General features: G+C 36.2%; 1 protein-coding gene across 1 annotated transcript in view; it reads left to right on the forward strand.

The window, feature by feature from the left end:
* Positions 1–17,863, forward strand: part of LOC150081562 (WD repeat-containing protein 3) — a 279,852-nt gene that overhangs the window by 256,248 nt on the left and 5,741 nt on the right. The window contains 1 exon segment of the mRNA XM_090380245.1: positions 12,528–12,621. Within this exon segment, the coding sequence (XP_090236371.1) occupies positions 12,528–12,621 (94 nt within the window).

Here is a 17,863-nt window from a genome sequence, read left to right on the forward strand (position 1 = left end):
CTCTAGAGCAAAGTTTCCGGCACCCCCCCCCATACTTCTCCTTCAACCCATGCACATTACTAAGTACTATAGGTTTTGATACCTTTCGTGTTTGGGGTTTTCATAAAAAAAAGAAAAAAAACATGAAGTTCTCCAAGCATTGTAGACTGGTTACCAGGAAGGCCCATGGTGTCCTATTGATGATTTATCGAACAATTGCTAGTAGAGATAAGGACGTCATAATCCCATTATATAACGCTATTGTTAGACCACACTTGGAATACTGTATTCAAGTATGGAGACTGCACCTAAAGAAAGATTGTGCTTCTTGAAATGGTCCAAAGACGGGTAACTCTCCTTGTAAGATCAGCAGAAGGGCATCCATATAAGGAAAGACTTTGAATATATGGGTTGCCCAGCTTGGAAACTATGCAACTTAGAGGAGACTTAGAGGTGCTCAAGACTCTGAGGGGCATAAGTAAAATGAATGAGGATGAACTTTTCACGGTTATAAATGATTCTAGAACAAGTGGCCATAATTTCAATTAACAGGGGGGGGGGAGCGCTGTTTAGACTAGATTGAAGGAAGTTTTATTTGGCCAGCGAGTTATAAATTACTGGAATAAGTTACTGTCAGCCTCTACCACATAAGTGGGTGATAGGGCCTGGCTGACAGTTTGGGGAAATTCAAAGGTCAGCTGGATAATTACCTATGGGAGGAGGGAAATGCATAGGTTGTCCATTTCCTTTTCTCTTATTAATTATTATTATTTTTTAAATTTTCTTCTTATTTTGTTTTTAATTTTCTTTTTCTTATTTTTATTTATTTTTTGTTATTATTATTGGGTTTTTTTTGGCTAGTGCAGCATAAGCCATAGGCTTCCTTGTACCATGTGGCCAGTGCTAATACTAAGATATACACAAATGCTTGTAATTTATAAGCATTTATGAATTTGCAAATTCCGTTATCATCTAGAATATAAAAAAAAAAAATTATTATTTTTTTTAAATTTAATTTTATTTTTTTAAAATTTAATTTATAATTTATTTTAATTTATTTTATTTTATTAAAAACATTTGAAACTGTGTGTGCATTTATAATGAAGACACTGTCTCTTGACTGGTCAGTATAATTGCCTAGTCAGGTGACAGTCAATTTTTAATTAAAATTGCTCCAATATTGAAATAAAAGTGAGTGGTTTGCAGACACCCTAGGACAATCTCTGATTCTTTCCACTTCATTACTGTTTCTATTCAGTGCTACTCCAAAGAATATAGAACACATTTTTAGTACAGGAAACTTTTAATACATACATTTTATGTTTTTTAATTTTTAGTTAGTTGCATTTAATTTTTCCATCTTTATTTATGGTGTACTTCTGTACACCATAAATAAAGAAGTCTCAGTGTGGATGGAGGCCTGTTTCTTTTTTTTAAAGATGACATCAAGAGACATTATAGTCTGATAATAATAAGCTGCAATACACTCGTTTATTTTTTATACTCTTTTAAAATTACTTCTGCATTATGTTGGTAGTTCAAACTGGTGCATGACTAATCATAACCCCACTCTGCATTGTTTTCAATGTTTGTAAACTAATAGCTGTTTATAACTCAGTTTTGTACATTGATTTAAGATATGTTATTATTTTTTTTTTCTATTATTGTATTATTGAATGGAGTAAATGCTGGAAATTTGTAAACTAAATCTTCACATATTGGCAACACTGCCTTCATCATATTTTTCTTGACCTTGAGACCATGCAGCAGTGTTTATCAGTGTGAGTTTAGTTTATTTTTGAGATTATCAGGTCAGACTTGTTATGTTATTTGTTATTTTTGGTTTTTAGGAGCATTAGCAACTAAGGCCATATTGCTCCGGGATATGCGGTGGTCATTCCCTGACCTTTCCGCATCCTCCGTATTTGGTGGTGAGGGGCTCGAACCCCGGTCTAATCAAGAAGCGTGTGCTACGCACTGCTGCTCCTTCCCACCTGGCTATGGAGGCGCCTTTGGTCAGACTTGTGCTGAAAAGTGAGTAAAATGTCTTTGCACAAGTGTTTTGAACAATCCAGACTTATTTTATTATATTTGTGGAAGTTACGTAGTCCTCAAGCAAAGACAAGATATTACAGAATTTTTAAAAAAAAGTGTATTGTGTTTATTTTGGAGTGAAACTTAGTGACCAAGATAAACTGGCTCCACGTGACATTTGCTGAACCTGTGTTGAAATATTGAGATTGTGGAAAAATTGTAAAAAGAAGGCTATGCCATTTGCAATTCCCATGATTCAGTGGGAGCTAACAAACCACTGTTTGTAGGCTCCCACCAATTGTGACTGTTACTTTTGCTTAGTTAATTAGTTAATGTAAAGAGAGAGAGAGAGAGAGAAATACAAAGAGTAAGAAGAGTATTGCGTATCCTAATAATCAGTCTGCCAGAATGAGATAACCTCCCAATTCCATGCCCTCCGCTTATATTGGAGAATGGCAGCAGAGGATGATGAAACTGAAGTTTACACTCTTTCCAGGCTCTCAACTGTTTTCACATCATGAACTCAATGATCTGGTAAGAGATTTAAATTTACCAAAGGAATCTGCAGAACTCCTTGGTCCTAGACTTAAGTCAAAAAATCTTCTAGCACATGGGACATTTTTCTCATTTTACAGACACAGAGAATGAGAACTAGTCTCCCTACTTTTCTCAGGACAGTTCAATAGTTTTTTTGCAGAAATACAAATGACTTAATGAACTTTTTATGAATTAGTTACAATCCTATACAGTGAAGACCTTTTTATCGACTCATCAAAGAGGAGTCTCAGAGGTAGTTGCTCCGCATTGAAAATAAATATAAGTCAATTTCAGATGAACTCACTGTTCATTTGAAAGAAACATATGAGAACTTGAAGAACGTGTTGACATATATTTAGTATGAAGAACATGGTTGGTTGGTCTGTGCTGACTTTAAAATGATAAGCATGTCCTGGACAGTAATGTGGCTACACAAAAATGCCAAAATGCCTTGTTTTTTTGAATAAGTGGGACAGTTCAGAAAGGAGTAGGCACTGGGCCAAACAGGGGCAGTTTGTTGCTGGGATCAAAGAACATAGTTCATAAACCACTAGTAGATCCCAAAACTGTCCTCCTTCCCTTGCACAACCAACTCGGTTTGAGGGAACAGTTTATGAAGGCAACACTGAACAGTTTATGAATGCTCGGTTTGATGGAACAGTTTATTCCTCAGGAACATCCCTGCTTGAACTACCTTTGTACTAAATTCCAGTTGATTGCCCAATAAGCTAAAACAAGGTATTTTTGTTGGACCTCAAATTTGCTAACTGATGAGGGACCAAGATTTTGAGGGAGCTATGAATAAAAGAGAAAAACAGGCATGGATTAGCTTCAGGTGTGTTCTTGAGAACTTCTTAGGGTCTTTTTGAGAACTTCTAAGAACAAACAAGGATCCAGACTACAAGAATATAGTTGAAATTATGTTGGCAAACTTCAAAAATTTTGGCTGCAATATGAGTGTCAAGGTACATTTTTTAAACTCTCATATCAACTACTTCCCAGAAAATCTAGATAGTGTTAGTAAATAACAGGGTGAGAGGGTTCACCAGGACTTTAAAGATGTGGAGATGAGGACCAGAGGAGGTGGAGTATCAACATGGTGGCTGATTATTGCTGGACTCTGAAGAGGGACTGTAAAGTAGAAGGATCTGCAAGAAAATCAAAGAAATAAAATTTGACCCATCATAGATCAGTTTTTTCAAATGAGAAGTGAGTGTTTAATGGACTTTTTACCAAACTGCCCTTTTTAATGGTGTTTTTGATGCTGCCATTTAAATATTAAAGTCTGGTAATATAGCATTTTGTTATAATTTCAGTGCACAAATTCTGCCAATATTAATAAAAATTTCTGAAAAATCAAAACATCTTTTGTGATTTTTGAAGAAACCTAATGTGATGGAGACAATTGAAAGTAATTTTTGAAATCAGCATTAGAAAATGATTCAGAAATGTCTTTTTTAAGAAAACGTCAGTGAATTTTTTTCCAAATGCAGAGTAGTGTATAATTCTTGAAAAAGTATGATATGTTATCTAATATTCATTTATTTCTGTATTTTTTACTGTTTTTATTTTATATGTATTTGAAATTAATAAAATAATGAAACTAAATCAGTTTATTAAAGCTATTAATCATTGATTTTTTTTGTTTTCTGTAATATGTCAGGTGATGATTAAGTGCCCTGTAGAACAACTTTTGCATTGGCCATATATCTGGTTATGGAATTTTTGATGTTAACCAATATTTTGGTACACATAAGCCCAAAAACAGCAACAGGATGATCTTCAGATGCATTTCATCTTGCTGAAGAAATTTAGATATCGAAATGTATCTTCAAATTTGCATACCTTAAATGTTTTAAAAGCAATGTTTACTATAGCAGTCCCAGAAAGATCATCCAGAAAAGCACCTTCCAGAAAAGCAAACTTTTCTATAAAGGAAATTCAAGTTAATAATGAAATACAGTTGGAATTATGTCTTTACCTTAAAAAGAAAATATTTAACTCCTGTTTGGTGTCCAAAATTATTGTATTTTAGCAGGGACTCTTACTATTGGAAAGAAAATAGGTAACTCTTTATTATATGGTATACACTTCAATTGGTTGTGATGATGCAGTGATCAGCAAGTGTAGCTCCATCTTTTTTTTTTTTTTTTTTTTTATGAAAACCCAAACATGAGACATATTAGAACCTATAGTACTTAGTACTGTGCTTGGGTTGGAGGCTGAGAAGACAAAAGAAGATATTTGTTGCCATTAGATTAGAACTTCTGTAGACTGTAATTTTCCTAAAATACATATGAAGGAAGGTTGTTCCAGAAAATGGCAGTTGAATGAATAAACGTGGAAGATGAAAAGTTGGTTCTGTGAATTTGAAGTTGGACAGTAAATGGATGTTGGCTGGTGGTGGCACATGTTCGGACTGTTTTGAAAGAGAGAGCAGGAATTATAGAAGCCAATTAAGAAGAACAGTGCCCATGGAAGTATCTGTAGAGAAGGCATGCAGCAGAAACAGTACGTCGATGAGTAGAGAGACTCTGTTAGAGAGGAGTCATTAATTAACCTAACTGCCCTCTTCTGAATGGAATCTAGAAACCTGAGAGAGGTTTTGGGGGCACCGCCCCAGATGTGGGAACAATATTCAATGGTAGGGCAGATTTGCGATTTGTGCAGAGTGAACAGCTGTTTGGAAGAAATGTAATGCCAAGAGCGGAAGAGAAAACCAAGTTTTTTAGATGCAGAGGAAGCAATATCTGTAATGTGCTTGTGCCAAGAGAGATTAGAAGAGAGGGTAATCCCCAAAAGAGATATACCATTTTGCCTAGAAATCGGAGTGTCACCAAAGAAATGCATAGGAACTGAAGAATCCTTTTTGTGAGATATAAGGCAGGACTGAGTTTTAGAATTGAAATCAACTAAGTTTTCTTTGCCCCACTGGAGAATTACCTGGAGATCGGCATTTAGGGTATTGGTAGCGGATATTCGAGAAGTTGAAGCTGATTGAGCAGGGCAAGGTTTTTCAAAGTGGAAAGTGGAATGCAATGTGCTATCGTCGGCAAAACTATGGATAGGATTTCCAGTCAATGGAAGAAGGTCATTAATATACAAGAGGAAAAGAGTGGGGGAAAGAACTGAACTTTGGGGGACACTGGCATTAGTGGAGAAGTTATAAGACAGTGAGCCATCTACCATCACCCTCAGTGAGTGATCAGAGAGAAAACTGGATAACCAATTACAGAAAACAGTTGGCAAACCATAAGATGGAAGCTTGTTTAGAAGACCTTTTATGTCAATCATGATCGAAAGCCTTTGAGGTGTCAAGAGCAACTGCTTGTGTTTCACCCAACTTTTCCATTGAATTTGTCCATAAATGGGTAACCTAAGCCAGAATATCACGAGTGGATCGACACTGAGAATCCATGCTGGTGATCGTTGATTGGACGGAAGGTTTCTAGGTAGTTTAAGAGTCGGGCAGTTAATTGATTTCTCCATTACTTTAGAAAGAGTAGAAATAATTGCAAAGGGACGATAATTGGATGGAAGGGACTTGTCACCCTTTTTAGGAACTGGCTGGATATGAACAAATTTCCAAGCAGAAGGAAAAACACCTTTGGAATAAGAAAGTGAAAAAAGGTGAAAGAATAGGAGGAAGTTTAGGAGCACAAGTTTTGAGAACAAGTGGAGAAATACCATCAGGATCTGGAGCTTTTTTAGCATCAAGATTCGTCAAAAGCCTTCTGACATCCTTTTGATGGAATATCACAGGAGGCATTGAATGGAGCATGTTGGGAATGTTGGGAAGTGTTTTCCTAAGATCATTAATACATGAGTTGGAAGAAAAATGGGATGCTAGCAGGTCAGCTTTATCCTTGGCTGAAGTGACAACAGAACCATCTGGTTTTGACAGAGGTGAGAGCAGAGATGGGCAAAAGTTGCGGCCAATAGCTTTGGCAAGAAACCAGACTGCTCGGCTACCATTAGAGCAAGAAGCAAGTTTTCTACTCTTAGCCTGTTCAAAATTTTGTTTGGACTGATTAATGACTGCTTTACAATTGTTGTGAGCTTGGGTGTAGCAGAAAATGAAACTGAAGAATTGGAAACAAGCCAATTACAATGTGCAATGTTCTTCTCTTGAACAGCCTTAGCACATTTATTGGAAAACCAAGGTTTAGAAAAAGGACGAGATTTTAAAGTGGAGTGTAGAATAAAGGATTCCATTCCTACAAGAATAATTTCACTGATGCGATCAGAGCACATGTTGACATCAGAAGTTTTGAATCAGTAGTCCGACCAAGGAAAAGAAGAAAAGAAATCTCGCAGGTCATCCCATTTTGCATTCTTGTAATGCCAAACAATACGAGGTTGGGAATAGCCATGAGATAAAGGCTCCATTGGAGAAGAGACAATCACCAAGTTGTGATTTGAGGTATCTAAACGACCACTAACTTGGACCGTGTACTTAGGAGGATTGTTTGTGAGAAAAAGATCAGCTGTGTTGGCTGTATGGTTAGGATTTTCTGGTATTCTTGTAGGTAAATGTACAATCTGTGCAAGGTCGTTAGAAATTGCAATAGCCTCAGCATTTTGACCAGCTGTGTCGGTGTGTCCAGAAAATGGAAGCTGGAGTTGTGAACATTAAAATCACCAAGAAAAATTACCTCACTGTTATGAAAGTTAGACTGGAGAAAAGTCAAGTTGCAAAGAGAGAAGTCAAAGAGCTCCAAGTGATTAGTGGATTTTGTAGAACTGTAGAGACAACAGATGAATTTGACACAATGAGGTAGAGAGATTTTAAGCCAGAGAAGATCTAAGAGAGGAGATTCCAAATTACCAATTCTCGAACAGGGAATATCGGAATGAACATATGCACAAGTACCACCTGTGAGGTGAAAGAAATCATACAGTGAATAATTTGGGTAACTGAGATGAGCAGTATTTGAATCAACCGATAACTGAGATTATATCAAAAAAAGTACATGGGGTTTGGCAGACTGAAAGTGGAAATGGACTTTGTTGACATTAGAATTGAGACCACATATATTTGTGAAATGAACTAGGAAGTGTTTGGGAGGTTTAGATCTTTTCATAGATGAGCTTAATCTATTAGTTTGACAATTCGTGGTGTATTCAATAGTAAGAAAAAGCGGGTGAGAAATGCTGTATGAAGTAATGAAATTTTTGGATAGGGCGTACTCATGGTAAGAATATAACTAGATCCTTGACATAACGTGGCCTCGACAATGCTCCCCGCATACACACTACTTGGACTCCCTCCAGTCACTATATGGCAGAGTAGAGGTAGCAAGATTATACACTAGCTGGTCCAGAAGCCTCCTAAAGAGTTACCAATAGGTTCGGTCTGGTGTACTGACTAGCGGTTGGTCTGCAAACACTGTTTTAGAGCTGTACCCTCGAATTGTAAGGAAGATTGGATCTCACCATGGTGTTCATCATAAACTCAAAAGTCATTAGTCATACTGCATAATGGAAGAGTTGACTGGAACTTAGCTCTGGAGACTAAACGTGGGGTTCCACCACTTCAAGCCTCCAATAAGCAAAGTGGTGGTATTGCACTGATTGATGAGAGTCATCTGCCACCTAGTATTGCCTGGTAACACAGAGGGGCGGCATTCTTCCACGTGGTGTGGGCGCCACACCTCAACCCCTACTTACGTTGGTTCATACCTGGGTGGTCACCCAAAGTGTGCTTGTACATGGAGGTTTATTCCCAGGATTACTAACAGTCCCACATCGTGAAGGTGCAAGCAGAGGATTTGGCTGTCACAGACCATCCGGACTTCACCGAAATTGGGTCTACTTGACTTGAATGTTATCCGAATATCAGTTCCATCAGCGTTTTAGACTCCCAGGTAGCCAGTACAGTTTGTCTGGCATATCTGAGAGAATGTCTGTGACATCCTCAAGGACCATCTAGGACCTACCATTGATAGTGATTGGCTATAGGCTGGCGATATCAGGTTATTGTGTTTATTCGCTTTTTCACTGAGTGTTTGAGTTAATCTTTAGTATACGGTACCCCTTTAGGTTAATGTGTTTATTCCATTTTTCACTTGAAACCCTCCCAAATAGTGGCATAACATAACTTGGCCCTTTTTTTTGACTAGTCACCATGATCCAATACTACAGTAATTACAAACAAAATGAAGTTATAGTGACAAAGGGGGTCAGGTTATGTTATTGTGCCACTATTTGGGAGAGATTCAAGTGAAAAACTGAATAAACACTGACCTAAAGGGGTTAGTTTACATTATCCATATAGGTTAGTGTGTTCATTCCATTTTTTTGCTTGAATCCCTCCTGAATAGTGGCATAACATAACTTGGCCTTTTTTGACTGGCTGAAAATGAGTCTAGTAAAAAAAAAATGGAATGAACACTCTAACCTAACCTTTAGGTTAGTGTTGTTTATTCTGTTTTTCAGTTGAATCCCTCCTGAATAGTGGCATAAAATAACCTGGCCTTTTATTTTTTTTTAACTAGGCTTTCATTTTCAGCTAGTCAAAAAAATGTCAGGTTTTGTTATGCCACAATTCATGTGGTAATGTAGGATTCAAGCAAAAAATGGAATAAACACACTAACCTAAAAAGGGGTACTGTATACTAAAAATTAACCTGAACATGCAGCAAAAAAAGTGAATAAACACACTACCCTGATGTCACTGGCTTGTAGTCAATCACTATCAATGTGTAGGAGGAGCTACACTTACCAATCACCACTTCACGGCACAGCATGACTAATTGAAGTGTACTAAAGATTGACCATAAAATAATAGGATGGGATCATTTGCCAAAATATTTTTGTTTGAAATCTGTTTAAAAACTTGTTTTCAGCTCGTTGAACTGTGTACCTATAGAGGTGATAGCTCATAATTTGCCATTGCTTTTTATGGATGTTGAAGGCATTTTACTGATGGAAAAGTGGAAACTTCTTCATCTGGAGAGTGAAAGTGAAGTATAACCTGAAAGCATTGATGAGCTTTTTTTTTTTTTTTTTTTTTTGCTAAGTAAAATTCTTCACTTTGAAGTTAAAAATATCAACAGTTGCGAATATTTTGGAAGCTTGCATTTTTCCTTAGTGCACGCATAAAATGGTGGTTATTCATTCTAGCAGTTGTGGTGGTGATTCATTCTACACTTGCCAATCACTGCTTCACAGCACAGTATAACTAATTGAAGTGTATGCCATATACTAAAGATTGACCAGAAAATAATAGGATGGGATCATTTGCAAAAATATTTTTGTTTGAAAATCTGTTTAAAAACTTGTTTTCAGCTCATTGAACAGTGTACCCGTAGAGGTGATAGCTTTTAATTTGCCATTGCTCTTTATGGATGTTGAAGGCATATCACTGATGAAGAAGTGGAAACTTCTTCAACTGGAGAGTGAAAGTGAAGTATAACATAAAAGCATTGAGCATTGTTTTTTTTTTTTTTTTGCTAAGTAAAATTTCTCACTTTGAAGTTAAAAATATCAACAGTTGCCAATATTTTGAAATCTTACATTCTTCCTTAGTGCACACATAATGGTGGTTATTCATTGAAGCTGTGATGATAAAGTTGCAATGAAAGTTATAAATTTAAATGCAAAACTAATAGTTGATGCTCTCATATGATAAAGCTATAATATCTCTCTGTTACTAGGAAATTGTTTAGTTTTGCTCAGACACAAAGAATATAACAATTGCCTTGAAAAAGGAAAAGCAAGCTTAGGAAAAAGCAGTGGAATTGGAGAAAATGAAAGCAGCTGAAGTATAAAATGCAAATAGGGTGGCAAAATAACAGATGAAATTTTACTTCTTGAAATTAAGCGAAAAAGATGGAAAGAAACAAGTAGAAGTTTAAGCATGTGTATTGGACGAACTTTTGGTTGAGGCTAATAGCAGATTAAAAAAAAAAAACATTTAGATATGTATGTGTGTTACATTTCATATATATTCCATTCTCAGATGACATTTCAGGACTTAAAAATTCCTTTGTTGTACTGAAGAAGTGTTTACTGAAACTTCACCGTATGATGCTAACATTATGAGTAGTTGTGAAGTAAGATGTATAGCAGTTTTTTTTAAGGGTTGGGGAGATAAGGCATGGGGATATGGTTAACCTATAATCATGGCATTTGGTACAGAGGTACTTAAAAATATTCTAAATAAGTCCTGAAATTTTGAAATGGATCAGAGATGTTTTTCTGAATGTCTTTATTGGTGAGTAGCTATGTAGTCAGGTTTGGGCCTTAAACCTCCCTTGGGACCAAAATTTACGCTGATAATTCAGTGTCAACCACAATTAATGCCCAAAACATTAATTTATATATAGAGAATTCTTTGTATATGTGTGGGGGGGGGCTATGAAATCATAGTTGGTCTTAAATTTTTCAGGGACTAACAGAACACACTTAAAATTTGGTGTCAGTTCAACTTCAACTTTTCCTTCTTGAATAATGCTTGAGTATCTGAAACTAATATAGATTTGTAATGGGAGGGAGATTGTGTTGGGATGGAATTGATCCCAACACCATCCCAGGATATGTTCTGCCAAGTCCTTATCAAGTGGTGCTGAAACATGAAATATACTTCCATTTATATATTGTGTTGCACATACAGGGCTCTAAAATGTTTGTGGAAAAAATTTTGGAAAAAAAAAAAAAAATCCTTATTTTTGCTTTAAAAAAGTACCAAATATGGACAAAAAAAATTGGACCCCCACAGTGAATAGTGATCCTTTGCCAGAAACCACTTCAGCATTCATCAAGAGGAAGCGCTGTTAAAGGAACAAATAACCAAAGCAAGGAGCACTTTGGTTATTTATTCATTTTGTGCTACAAAGAACGAATATCCAAAAACATTAAATTTAAATTTATATATTTTCCAAGCAGTGTTGCCATTTTACAATTTTAACTATCTGTAAAAAAATAAAATAAAGCTTATAAAACCATTTGGAAACCTGACTATAGAGAAATTCTGTAGGCTGTTTAAAGTCATTTGTTAGCTGCCCCATTCTCCCTCATTCTGTATAGCATTCACCCACATAATTCATGTACTGACTACATATGTAAGCATTGCATTTCTTAGACCAATAGTTTGTTAATGAGGAGGAATGGAATTGTAGTGTGAATGTGTCAGAGAATAGCTAATGAATGACCAGGGCACACTAATTAAAGTTCTCTATCTGTGCAAGGAATATTTCTTTTTTAAAAATGATTATTTAAAACATCATACAGGGTTGACATTTTTGAGAAGTAGCAAGATTGCTGTAAATAGTTTATATAAGCCTTTATTATGCAATGCTGGTCAGCTGAAATGTTCAAATAATCTGATTTATCACTGTGTATTTAGACAGTTACTTTGATCTTAAGATTGCTGCTGCTGTTGTTGTTTTGGTTTTTAGAAGCATTAGCAACTAAGGCCATATTGCTTTGGGATATGTGGTGGTCATTCCCTGACCTTTCCGCATTCTCCGTATTTGGTGGTGACGGGCTCGAACCCCGGTCTAATCATGAAGCGGGTACTACGCACTGCTGCTCCTGCCCACCTGGCTACGGAGGCGCCCTTAAGATTGCATTTATGTTATAAAAGACTTAAGCTGTGTTAGGAAGAGTAGCTGGAATTTTTTATTCTCTCTTGTGTTTTTAGTGGCTAGTAAGATTTACCCTGTTTAAAAAATACTGCAGCCTTACTGCTTGCTGCAGAACAAACTTCTTTGTCCCACACAGTTTATCAGCTGGAATGGTGTTATGGTGAAACCCACCCAGTTGGGGTGAATAAAGACACATAAGTAATATCTATATTTATCAAAAATTAATTTTTGTAAAAGAATTATACCCTGAAAAGGATTTTTCTGTGATACTTTTTACAATTATTTGATTGTACAAGAAATTATTATTCATATAGACTGAGTTTACAATTATATATGTTATTATTCTTTATATGTTAATTGATTCATTTTATTAATTTTGTTCATAAGGGTTCATTGTGGCCAGATAACAAATACCCAAAGTCTTTTGCCTATTATTGAGAGGATGAAATCACATATGGTAGCTAGCATTACAGAGCTCAGGGTAAGCAACTTAGGCATTTCAGGAAAAAAGGAGTTTTGCATGATCAAAATATTTAGATGCATGGATACTTAGAAAGAAATATATTCCTCTGTGTTTTTGATTAGTTTTTATTTTTGATGTCTGACATAAATATCATGATATAATACATTTTATTGTTATAAATATAACACTGCTTATTAATTAATTCAAATTTCTGAGCTAAATTTTTTGCCAAAGACATTTTTATAGTTTATCTTAACTCTGTGACTATTTCAAAGTTCTTTGGCCTGTAAATCTGTGTATATGGTCTGAGGGTTGCTTCAAACATTATGTATATTTATGTCTGAATAGTATTGAAATTACCCACTACATGCTGCTATCTGTTATTCATGTTCCCAGTTTATAGCAGCTGGCAGCATGGGAAAAAAATCGAGGAGAAGGAGATGACCACAACTGTTAACTTCCCTTTATTTGGGCTTAAAACTGAAGCACTTCCCTGTAATTTCAGATAACATTGAAATAATTTATACATAAATTCAAAGGCGCCTCCGTAGCCAGGTGGGAAGGAGCAGCAGTGCGTAGCACACTCTTCTTGATTAGACCGGGGTTCGAGCCCGTCACCACCAAATACGGAGGATGCAGAAAGGTCAGGGAATGACCACCGCATATCTCGGAGCAATATGGCCTTAGTTGCTAATGCTCCTAAAAACCAAATAACAAACAAAACATAAATTAAAGTTTTTTTGTTTTTTTTTTATGAGAACCCCAAACACGAGGTATTAGAACCTATAGTACTTATACCGTGCTTGGGGTGGAGGTTGAGAAGATGAAAGAAGATATTTATTGACATTAGACTTGAACTTTTGTATACTAATTTTCAGGAAATACATATGAAGGAAGATTGTTCCAGAAAACGGCAGTTGAATGAATAAACGAGATAGGTTTGAAGTTGGAAAGTAAATGGATGTTGGCTGGTGGCAGGACTTGTTTGGACTGTTTTGAAAGAGAGAGCAGGAATTATAGAAGCCAATTCAGAAGAACAGTGCCCGTGGAAGTATCTGTTTAAAAGGCATGCAGCAGAAAAGGAACGTATATGAGACAGAGAGTGGAGAGAGTCTGTTAGATATGAGTCATTAATTTATCTAATTGCCCTCTTCAGAATGGAATCTAGAAGTCTGAGAGAAGTTTTGTGGGCACCGTGCCAGATGTGGGAACAATATTCCATGGTAGGGCGAATTTGCGATTTGTACAGAGTGAACAGCTGTTTAGAAGAAAAGTAACGCTGAGAGCGAAAGAGAAAACCAAGTTTTTTTAGAAGCAGAGGAAGCAATATTTGTAATGTGCTTGTGCCAACAGAGATTAGAAGTCAGAGTAATCCCCAAAAGATATATATCATCTTGCCTAGAGATCGGAGTGTCACCAAAGAAATGCATGGGAACTGAAGAATCCTTTTTGTGAAATATAAAGCAGGACTGAGTTTTAGGATTGAAATCAACTAAGTTGTCTTTGCCCCACTGGAGAATTACCTGGAGATCGGCATTTAAGGAATTGGTAGTGAATATTTGACAAGTTGAAGCTGATTGAGCAGGGCAAGGTTTCTCAAACTGGAAAGTAGAATGCAATGTGCTATCATCTGCAGAACTATGGATAGGATTTTCAGTCAGTGGAAGAAGGTCATTAATATACAAGAGGAAAAGAGTGGGGGATAGAACTGAACCTTGGGGGACACCAGCATTAGTTCAGAAGTTAGAAGACAGAGAGCCATCTACCATCACCCTCAGTGAGCGGTCAAAGAGAAAACTGGATAACCAATTACAAAAAACAGTTGTCTAAGAATATATAAATTCATACACCGACTATTGAATAAAATTTAAAATTTAATATGACTACAATCTTTACACAAAAATATTTACAATAAACTATTACGGAATGCTAAAAACTGTAATAAAAGATCATTTACAATAAAATTTGCTAAAATATAAAACATTAAAAGCGCTAAAAATCTGAAGCTTTCGGGAGCGTCAGCTCCCTTCTTCAACAGTGATATGACTTCCTGCAACATCTCCTTAAGTAGCAGGCTCACGGTACCTCCACACGTGGTATTTCTCCACGTGGTTCAATCGGCACATGGTCAGAACTGGAAGCGGAAATGTCTCGGGAACGTGGCAAAGAAAATCGTTCATCCGACCTTAATATAATTGTTTCAAAGATAGGATTAATACGTATACCTCTATCTCTATTCATTGTATTCCTACTGGATGAACTAATCCGTAAACCCTCGAGCCATTTACGCTCCCAGTATCCATGTACACGATCCAAAATAATAGCGTCCTCCTGGGAGATTTGATGCTGCTTCTCCCAAAAATGTTCGGCCACAGCAGACTTGAATACAACAAGTCTGCTGTGGCAGTGGTTTAATCAACCGATAACTTAAATTCTGTGAGAAAAAGTACATTGGGTTTGGCAGACTGTAAGTGGAAATGAACATCATTGAGATTAGAACTGAGACCACGTATATTTGTGAAATGAACTAAGAAGTGTTTGGGAGGTTTAGATCCTTTCACAGATAAGCTTGCTCTATTAGTTTGACAATTCATGGTGTATTCAATAGTAAGAAAAAGTGTGGGGGACATTCTGTATGAAGTAATGAAATTTTTGGATATGGCGTACACATGATAAGAATATACCCAGATCCGTGACATAATGTGGCCTCGATAATACCCTCCACATACACACACACACACTACTCAGACTCCCTTGTCACTATCTGGCAGAGTTGAGGTAGTAGGATTATACACTAACTGATCAGGATGCCTCCTAGAGAGTTACCAGTAGGTTTGGTCCAGTGTACTAATATTTATCTATATTTTGTATATTTAGTAACATTTATAATTAAATTGATGTTTAAATTTATAATTAAATCTATTAAAATAATTGTTTTTTTTATAAATACATATATACAAAAATAAGTAAATTTATATATGTTTAGTAACATTAAATGTTAGTGGCCATTTTTTAGCCAACATTATATTGTGTTTCTGGTCATTCATTGCTTTCTCCACACCCAGCAAGCCTTTGAAACAGGAAGAGTCCCAGCACCAATTCTGAGGTTCTCCATGTCATGCCAGTCTAATGTAAAGGGTACTATTTGTCTTATATCCTTCAAACAACCCTGATCTGTCTAAAGATCTTTACTGTAATCCTCAGGTTACTGAACTGTTGTTCTGCATTGGTATTTATAATTTCCCCCTCTCACTTTCAAACCATTTGGAACATGTCACATCCAGAAGTCAGACAGTAAATGGATGCTGACTGTTTGCATCATGTGTTCAGACTGGTTTGTAAGAGAGAGGGAGAATTATAGATGCCAATTCAGAAATGTGCCTAGGGAAGTATCTGTAGAAAAGGCATGCAGAATAAGACAATGTTTCTATGAGACAGGGAGACGTTGTAAGAGACTATGAGATTGGAGGGATGTTGTAAGAGACAGGTCATTAATTAACTGACTACCCTTCTTTTGAATAGAGTATAGAAGTCTAAGAGAGGTTTTGGGTGCCTAGCCCCAAATATAGGAACAGTATTCATTGGTAGAGTGGATTTGAAAATTGAACAGTGTGAAAAAAAGTAACAGAGTGAGAAAAAGAAAAAACTCAGATTTTTAGATGCAGAGGAAGCAAAATTCGTGATGTGATAGAGATGCGATTTTGCTAGAGATGTGAGTATCATTGAAATAAGCATAGGAATGGTAGACTCCTTTTTTTTAGATATAAGACTGAGTTTTAGAAGGTTTTAATTAATCAAGTAATCTTTGCTTTATTAGATGACCAATAGAATGTTATTAGAATTATCTGGAGATCGCCATTTAAGGAATTGGTTGATATTTGAGAAGATGAAGTTGTTTGTGAAGGGCAAGTTTTTTCAAACTGGAAGATGGAATGCAACTTGCTATCATATTATTGATATTCAGTTTTATTTACAAAACTGTGGATAGAATTTCCTCTCAGTAGAAGGTCATTAATATACAAGAGGAAATGAGTGGGAGAAAGAAAAAAAACTTCTTTAGAATTTTATTTCAAACACAGTGAAAAGCCTTAGAAGTGTCAAGATCAACTGCTTGAGTTTCATTAAACTTTTGCATTGAATTTGTCAAAAGTTGTGGTGATCATTGATCAGATGGAAGGTTTTGAGGTAGTTTGGGAGTTAGGAGGAGTTAATGTATTTCTCCATTACTTTAGAAAGTGTAGAGGTAATTGCAATGGGACAATAATTGAACTGGCTGGATATGAGAAAATTTCCAAGCAGGAAAAAAAAAAAAAACAAACACCAGTGGAATAAAGTGTAAAAAGGCGAAACAGAATAAATGCACACTCAGGAGCAGCAGAGGTTGAGAACAAGTTGAGAAATGCCATCAGGACCTGGAGCCTTGTTAGTATCAAAATTGAAATTATTCTGATTTCCTTTTGATGGAAAACCACAGGAAGAATTGAGTGGAGTGTACTGGGAATGGTAAGAGGTGGTTTACCAAAATCATCAGTACAAGAGTTAGAAGGAAAGTAGGATGCTAGCAAGTTGGCTTTATCTTTAGATGAAGTAGCATATAGAACTATCAGGTTTTAACAAAGTTGGGAGTATAGATGGGCAAAAGTTGTGGCCAATAGCTTTGAAAGAGACCAGAATGCATGACTACCATATGGACAAGAAACAAGTTTTCTACTAGCCTGTTCAAAATCTAGTGTGGACTGATTAATGACTGCTTTACAATTGTTGTGAGCTTTGGTGCAGACAGAAAATGAACCTGGAGATTTGGAAACAAGCCAAGTACGATATGCAACATTCTTCTCTTGGTGAACAGCCTTAGCACATTTATTTGGAAAACCAAGGTTTAGATAAAGGATGAGATTTTAAGGTGGTGTGTGAAATAAAGGAGTTCATCCCTACAAGAATAATTGTACTGACACAATCTGGGTGACAGTTGACATCAGAAAATTTAAAACAGTAATCCAACAAAGGAAAAGAAGAACAGAAATGTCATAGATCATTCCATTTCACATTCTTATAATGCCAAACAACACATGGCTGAGAATGGCCATGACGAAAAGGCTCCATGGGAGAAGAGACCTTCATTAGTTTATGATCTGAGGTGCTTACAGAATCACTCACCTGAACTGTGTACTTTGAATGTTTGTTCATGAGAAAAAGGTTAAGGATGTGTGGTTTGAATTGTCTGGCATTTTGGTAGGTAAATGAACAACCTGCCTGAGGT

The sequence above is a fragment of the Mastigoproctus giganteus genome, chromosome 8, assembly GCF_048544385.1.
Source record: "Mastigoproctus giganteus isolate SK-2022 chromosome 8, ASM4854438v1, whole genome shotgun sequence".
Classification (NCBI taxonomy): Eukaryota; Metazoa; Arthropoda; class Arachnida; order Uropygi; family Thelyphonidae; genus Mastigoproctus; species Mastigoproctus giganteus.